At 36.0% G+C, this 8,161-nt stretch overlaps 1 protein-coding gene across 2 annotated transcripts; it reads left to right on the forward strand.

Moving 5' to 3' along the window:
* The first annotated feature begins 776 nt into the window (after nt 1-776).
* LOC137710942 (bZIP transcription factor 16-like) lies at nt 777-8,161 on the forward strand. 2 transcript variants are annotated; one of them, XM_068450111.1, is made up of 13 exons: nt 777-1,004; nt 1,957-2,128; nt 2,229-2,285; nt 2,374-2,448; nt 3,127-3,216; nt 3,320-3,379; nt 3,469-3,638; nt 4,068-4,122; nt 4,414-4,456; nt 4,533-4,813; nt 6,765-6,842; nt 6,935-7,060; nt 7,672-8,161. In XM_068450111.1, exons 2-13 carry the CDS (start codon nt 2,054-2,056, stop codon nt 7,783-7,785), a joined length of 1,224 nt encoding a protein of 407 aa, XP_068306212.1. In that variant the 5' UTR covers nt 777-1,004; nt 1,957-2,053; the 3' UTR covers nt 7,786-8,161. The 2 variants fall into 2 exon arrangements, with proteins under 2 accessions (XP_068306212.1, XP_068306213.1); XM_068450112.1 differs by having other exon boundaries at nt 1,983-2,128.

The raw sequence follows: 8,161 nt of genomic DNA on the forward strand, positions 1-8,161 counted from the left end.
CTTTCGGTCAATTTCATTACTAATTCCTTACTGGATATCAAGCAATCTGGCCCAAATGTCTACAAAAGTTACTGGCATGGTTTTGTAAATAAATTAAAATGTACGGACATCTTTTATCCTACGTAGCATTAAATTCAAATTTTGAATTTTATTTTAAGTTTTAATAAATATGTGTGTTGCTATCTAGTACTACAATTTAGCGATATTCTTTTTTTGTAAGTGAAAGATCTTAGATTTGATTCTTGTTAAAAATGAATTTAAATCATATTATTGTTACTGGCATGGTTTTGTAAATAAATTAAAATGTACGGACATCTTTTATCCTACGTAGCATTAAATTCAAATTTTGAATTTTATTTTAAGTTTTAATAAATATGTGTGTTGCTATCTAGTACTACAATTTAGCGATATTCTTTTTTTATAAGTGAAAGATCTTAGATTTGATTCTTGTTAAAAACGAATTTAAATCATATTATTGCTAGTCCATTGTAAGGCTAAACCTGAATTATGGGTGTGCTTAACTCTGAATAACTCAAAACTAGTTCACATACAAAATGAATAATTGCCTACATATCTATTTTCATTTTAATCTTTTAAACGCAGTAATTTCAGTGTTTGTTTGTTAAAATAAAATACAAAAGAGCTACAATAACTCTCGGCAAGTGTTATGAAACAGAAATTCCCTTAAAAAATTATTGTACACGAAATAAATAAATAAATGAAAAATAAAAATAAGGAACGAGGAAGAACCCGAAAAAAAAAAAAAAAAAAAAAACAATATTTCAGTCTCAAATCGAGGAAGACGCCTTAACAAGTGAACAACACAGAAGAGAAGAGAAGCTCCCTCCCTCCATCATCGCCCCGCCACCGTCAGCCACTCTCTTGCTTTTTCCATTCCAATTTCTCCACCTCCATTTCTTCTTATTATTTCTTCAGCTCCGCTCCATTGCCGCCACCTGCTTGCTTCAGCTATCTCTCCCTCTGCTTCCACCTCACGGTGATGAGTAAGTATCGAAACTGATTTTTCTGAACTTTTTGCTCTGTCTGTTTCGTTGATTAGGATTCAGGTTATGGAATTTCAAATTTAGGGTTGGGATTAATGAGGTTCTAATTAATCAATTTCCCTGCTCCTCAATTGATCTTAGGGTTTGTGTTTTGGTTAAAACTTTGGGATTCATGTTTTGGGTCAATTGGTGTAGGATTTGCTGCAATTTTTTACATTTTGGCCCCAACGTGGAAAGGATTGGTTTTGACAATGAAAAAATGGTAATTGATATGTCAATGATATGAAAGTAGGTGCAGTCCTCTTAGTAAATGTCTGTTATATCTATAATCGTGTTATGCAGCACACAATTTTTTTCTTTTTCGTGTTATTTTCGTATGACAAGCATATCCGGCTTTCATGCTTGGGTTCAGAACTGACTTGGCAAGACAAATTGATAGTAGATCTACCTGTTATATTTATTTGAATTTGGTATGCCCACTACTGACAAAAGGCATTTTGGTACTCCTGCTATCTGTTTTTGGTTTCTCTGTTAGACACTCATGATTCGATGTTAGAAACTGGCTTAGCTTGAAAAGAAAAGTCCATACTTTAACTGCCTGGTGTATTTCTTTGTAGTTGCCTGAATGAATAGAGGTACATGGTAATCCAGATATAATTATCGGCTGATTAATGGGTAATGAGCAAGTCTTTGTTGTATGTTGATGCTTTGGTTTTCAACCAAATATCAGGAAAGGGGTGAAACCCCATCGAATATGATATAGATTGTGTATACTTTGGAGCTTCCCTCTTTCAGCTTCAATGATTAGAGATCTTATTTTGGATGTTCTTAACTGAATGTAAAGAAAAGTCTGAATGTTCATCATGAGATTGATAAATAGATTGAAATTTCTTGCTTTATTTCATGTGATGACCTTATCTGACATTTGGGCACTGTACATCTGTGGCCTAAGCCATTAATGGCCGCTGTTGCCAACAGTGTCCTCTAGGTGATTTTCTTGTAGTGATTGTACAATGGTTTGAAGAACTTAAGACTGTTGATATATAGTAATGGGTAGCAGAGAGATGGACAAACCTGCTAAAGAGAAAGAGAAGGAGACGAAGACAACACCTGCTACTTCACAGGTACATTTGTGCATCCTTTTTTTGTCTCTGTTATGATAAGTTGAGGGCCTCTCATATTGGTAGTTAGAAAAGAGCATTAATGTTTTTTGGAACTTTTCAGGAGCAGCCTGCGACTACTAGTACTGGCACTGTTAATCCTGACTGGTCGGGATTTCAGGTTACAAAGTGAAAAGCCTCGGTTTTGGCATTTTTGTTTAGTTTAAGATATGTTTGGAATTTATTGTGGGTAGTTGTTTGTTCAACAGGCATATTCTCCAATACCTCCACATGGATTCATGGCCTCAAGTCCTCAAGCTCACCCGTATATGTGGGGGGTTCAGGTATATTGGTGCCTGTGAGACTTCTTTATTATTTTTGTTTAATCTTGATTCTTGATTCATGACCAACGAAATAAATCCTAATTATTCAACATTTGGAAGGTACTTTGTAAAACATTTGACTTTTATGCTATTTTTGACTCGGTGCTTTTGGACATCTAAGAGTTGTGAGCTGTAGGCTGTATAGTGGGAACTTAACTAAACATGTATTCTTTCTTTACAAATCATTTGGAAAGTGTTAATAAACTGAGAGACAGCATTGGTTCATCTAAAAGATCTTGCCTTTAAGCTTTTTTGCAAGTTTCTGGGATACTGAGCATGTTAGCAAGAATGGGATACAGACGTAGGAGTATTTTTCTCTGTAATGATTGTCTTTTTAACCATGGATTCCTGTAGAATTAAACTTAGAAAGGATTTTTCTTTAGTTTGATGAAGTAAATTACTTTTCTCTTTCTAAAGCAAAAACAACAAACAAAAAAAAATGAAGTGACTTGCTTTTTTTGTCTCCTATTTCCAAACAGTCTACTATTTTGATTTTTGTTTTCTCTGAGGTTACAAAAGGCAGTGGGTATGTTATTGAAAATACTGATGAAAATGCGACTAGATTTATTCTTTTGATGCTTCAAACTTGCAAACGGGCTGGTACCTGGTTTATTTCTATTAACAATGTCTAATTTTCAGCATATTATGCCACCATATGGTACCCCTCCACATCCATATGTTGCAATGTATCCCCATGGCGGGTTATATGCTCACCCGTCTATGCCTCCTGTAAGTTTTTGTCTGTTTTGCTTCAGCTGAAGTACCACATTTCTCTCTAGCCTCATTTTCTGGATGGCACTAACTTTTTATGCCTTGCTTTAATTTTAAACAGGGATCCTATCCTTTTAGCCCGTTTGCTATGCCTACTCCAAATGGCATTGTAGAGGCTTCTGTAAGTTTCTATCGCTATACCATTTGTTGTTTAAGATAAGGTATTTTCCATTTGAGCAGATTAGATATAATTTATAAAATTTGATTTAGGGTAACACACCTGGAAGCATGGAAGCAGATGGTAAGCCATCTGAGGTAAAGGAAAAATTACCAATAAAACGATCAAAGGGAAGCTTGGGCAGTTTGAATATGATTACAGGGAAGAATAACGAGCTTGGCAAAACATCAGGAGCCTCTGCTAATGGAGTTTATTCCAAAAGGTAACTGATCATGTTTAGTGCCTTTTATCCTTTTGTATCAGGGATTCCAGCTGCCCCCTTACTGAAATATTTGGATTTAAAACACTGTGGATCGAAAGGGAAAAAGATAGGGAGATCAAAGCCATCTATATGATAAGCTTTGTGTATCTTTTCTGTTCCAATCATTGATCTTTCAGCCAATAAAAGTCATATGAAAGTGATTGTGAAGCTCATTAACTTGTTGATCATAATTTTGTGCTAGGAAATCATGTTTGCATAGATGCTCACGTAGCTCATAATGTGTAGTACTGATTGGATCCTTATTATGAAATCAAATCTAGGTTAGAGCAGTGCAGGACTCATATGCTGTTTCTCTTGGATCTCTCATTGTTGGATCATGTTTTCACATGTTAATTTTGGTAATGCTTGAAATATACTTTGGAAATGCAGTGCTGAGAGTGCTAGTGATGGTACAAGTGAAGGAAGTGATGCAAATTCTCAGAGTGTAAGTTCCATGCTGTTGAAGTTGATTATTTGGTTTATTTTATTTGGGCCAGATAAACTGACGCCCAGGTTGTTTATATCGAGCCTATTGTAAGTAGGAGGCTTGGTGTCAATGTTGCATTGCTTGTAACGGAAGTTTGGTCTGTTTGAGGAATCTTTATAATTCTTCTTGAATGGTTTAAACCCCTATTGAATGGCTCTTGGATTTTTTTCTTCCTTGTCATTTTTTTTTGTAAAATTTAATTTTTGCGAGCTGCTTCTGTTTTCCATCCTATTTTCATTGCTTGTGTAGGACTCCCAATTGAAGTCAGGGGGCAGGCAAGATTCTTTGGAAGGTTTGATTATATTATTTTCTGAGGCTGTTAATCTTTACTAAGAGATTTTACTAAGGATTGTATGGCCTTATTGCAGGTGACGTATCTCAGAATGGCAGTTCAGCACATGGTTCTCAGAATGGAGCACCGCATACCATGTTGAATCAAGCAATGGCCATCATGCCAATAACAGCTGCTGGTGCTCCTGGTGCTGTTCCTGGTCCTGCAACAAACTTAAATATTGGGATGGACTATTGGGGTGCTCCACCTTCTGCTGCCATGCCTGCAATGCATGGGAAGATTCCAACTACCCCAGTATCAGCAGGAATAGTTACTGCTGGGTCTCGGGATAGTGTTCAATCACAGATTCGGTTACAAGTAATCTTTGTTCCCATGTTTCAATTTCAATTTTCTTTTCTTCTTATCATGTTTTTTCTCCTGCTCTTAGTTAGTCTATTTTGCATTAAGATATAGTTTATAGATCTTATTAAAATGAGGAAGAAGATTAACTTTGAGAATGCAAGGTGATGGTTACATTTTTAAGTTGCACAACTTGCATTCCATGTGAAAATTGGTATTTGTGCATGCTTTCTTAGCATTTAGGTTAATAGAATTTTGAAACAGTTATATTCTGTGGTTGTAATACAGTAGATGGAGGAACAACATGAAAACATGGTGTAGGTAAGTCAATTGAGTTTATAATTCATGGGTAAAACGATTTTTTTGTTGCTTTTGAAGAAAGCAATAACCATCTAGGATATGTGCATGAATTGTTTCTCCTCACTTATTCTGATTTCCATGCTTATTTGAAATTGCATACTGGCTTTCTTGTCATCTGCATTGCTGTGACCTCTATTATTACAAGTTAATATGAACCATGTTAAGGTTAGCAGTCCACTAGTTGTGATTGCGAGTCCACATGTTTATTTTGTCAACTACTTGCTTTAATCTGATTGCTTTTACCTGGATTATGATTCAGTATTATACTATACTTGTTTTGTGGCTATACCTACAGATAAAACACACGTACTCCATATATAGTTGATATTCTTAGGGAAATCCTTACTTCATACATCTTTGAGATAAATAGAGATGGATGCTTGACGACTGTCTGAACAAAGGCATGCCCATATGTGGTTTTGTCAAGAGGCACTGTACTTGTTAATTGCATGTTGCAAGGTTGCTGTCCTTCATAAGTTTCTCCACAGATACATGATGTAGAATCACCCTTGTTTTGGGTTGTTGCCAAAAGTTGGAGGGGTGAATGCTAGGGTCTAATTTTAAGGTTTATGGTATCGAACAGTATGGTAAGTACTAAATTAAAGGATTGAAAGCTCATTAATGGGCTGCAAATACTTGTTCCTATTCTGGGCTGGGAAGTAGTAATTGAAGAACACTGTTTTAGTTATTTTCTATATTAGATTATGATGTTCGGTTGTGTCAGAGTTTGTTGAATATGACTTTTAAGTTGGATTGGGAATTGGTGAGTACAGCGGAGGGATGGGTGTGGGAAATTTTTTGTTCAAGAATAAGGTGCTGCTTGATTAAATGGCTTTTTCTGATTTCCTCTGGAAAGGGAGTCATTGTGGCACAAGGTAACAAATAGGAAATATAGGTCCAGAGAACAGTTGGGATGCTGCAAACACCAAAGGGATCTGATTGAATCCTTGGAAAAAAAATATTTCTGAAACAAGAATCTGCCAAATAGAGTAACTATTTAAAACCCAAAGAAGAAATAATATTGGTTCCTAACTGGACTACTTTTAAAATCCAACCACATGCTAGTATGAAGTATTACAAAAAAAAAAAAAGCGAAAAACTTCTGATACATAAACTACAAAAATGCCTAAGCATAAAAGTCTAACAAAACTGGTCTGTCCTAATATTATCAATCCCATTATAGTACATTACCGAGAAATCCTTAGGTAGCCATACATTGCCCTTGAAAGTTTGATGTGTGGAACCAACATCATTCGCACCATATCAACCTTTTTGTTCTTCTTCTTCCTCATATTTATTTTGCAGCTTGGTCATTTTTGTTGACCTACAGAATTCCTATCCCATAGAGCATCTAGACTCCAATTCGTTGCGCAGGAGGATTACATACTTGAGTTGAAAGTGTCATGTACGATGTATCATTAATATTATGATTGATTACTAGCATGGTCGACGTTTCCAATGGTTTCCTGTGAACTTGTACGTGTTTTTGAGTGAATGATTTCCTTTTGGTGGCTAAATTTTGTGGTATATGTGTTTAATATCAATGTCCTTAGTGGAGTGTCTCAAAGTATTGCTTTAAGCACCCTCACCTCTAGTTTTTCCGACTCAGGATGAGAGAGAGATGAAAAGACAGCGAAGAAAGCAGTCAAATAGGGAATCCGCTCGGCGATCTAGGTTGCGCAAGCAGGTGATTTTTTGCATCTGTTAATTTTCTCCTGCAACTTGGCACTGTATGTACCATATGAACTCATCTGATGTATATGCATGATTTTAAATTAGGCGGAATGTGATGAGCTGGCCCAGCGTGCTGAAGGCTTAAAAGAAGAAAATAACACTCTAAGATCAGAAGTTAACCGGATCAGGAGCGAGTATGAGCAGCTTCTCTCAGAGAATGCTTCTCTAAAGGTAATGTTTACACTTGGTTTGTTTAGTACCTATTTTTATAAAGAAAAAAGAGATTCAATATCCGGCTAATTGATCCCATCCTGCCTTGAAGGATCTGTTAAAATTTGATTATAAATTTTCTTGGAATTACTTGTTTTGCATCAAAACAATCCCAAATTACTTACTAGAAACTGTTCTAGCAAACCTTGATTTAGGATTGCTTTGATCCAAAACATATTAAGCTAACATTGGTGATCTTGATAGATCCTTCACGTTTTGCATTTACCCTATTTGAATGGCTGTATAGCAAGTGACAATTCAATCCGATACAGATTTTCCAGTTTTCACATAAACTCCTAGGTAATTAAAAATTTCATTTAAAATGTCTTGCCACATTCTAACTCCTTATAATGCAACGTACATAGTATATTAGATAAGCCTAACTGCATGGTTCATTGGTTTGGGATAAGTGGTGTACTATCACTCTGATCCAGACCCTAGTTTTTCGTTTCCCATAACAATTTGTGGATCCAGACTTCAGACATCTTTGTCTTCGTGGGAACTTTAATGGAAATGTAATTTTGATTAGGGATGTACCATGTTAAACTGGATATGCTACTTTCTTTCTACAGGAGAGGCTTGGAGAAATTCCTGGTCGCGAAGATATACGGTCTGCCAGAAGTGAACCACATTTGAGCAATGACACTAAACAGAATGCACAAACAGAACAGCACGGCGGCCACTAGGATGAGTAACTCAGCTTTATGATGCCTTCTTGCAGGAGCACAATCTAACCAATTAGCAACAGTGAGTTTATTTTGCATAGCATGTAGTTTGACCTTTGTTGAAGTTTTAACCTTTCATATTTTAGGATATGTTCATATTTGCATATCATATTTATCTCTGCTTGGGCTTACCTTTAAGAGTTGACGCCCGAAGATGGTATGTCGAGTGGGAAATTAACGTCATATCCTTGTTTGTTTCGTAAGGGTAGTCGCATTCACACTTATAGTTAATATGTATTAAATATGGACAATGGATCCGTAACTTGGCAGGGTGATTGAGTATAGGATGGTACTCTTAACAGAAATCTTGATTTGTAAACTGGTTTACTTATGTCTA

This window comes from Pyrus communis, chromosome 12 (genome assembly GCF_963583255.1).
Source record: "Pyrus communis chromosome 12, drPyrComm1.1, whole genome shotgun sequence".
Lineage (NCBI taxonomy): Eukaryota > Viridiplantae > Streptophyta > Magnoliopsida > Rosales > Rosaceae > Pyrus > Pyrus communis.

Bases quoted from the DNA above. Each gene is read 5' to 3' on its own strand.
- LOC137710942 (XM_068450111.1), top strand. From the start codon at position 2,054: ATGGGTAGCAGAGAGATGGACAAACCTGCTAAAGAGAAAGAGAAGGAG. The intron at 4,814-6,764 runs GTAATCTTTGTT...TTTCCGACTCAG, and splicing joins AATCACAGATTCGGTTACAA to GATGAGAGAGAGATGAAAAG. The intron at 6,843-6,934 runs GTGATTTTTTGC...ATTTTAAATTAG, and splicing joins GATCTAGGTTGCGCAAGCAG to GCGGAATGTGATGAGCTGGC.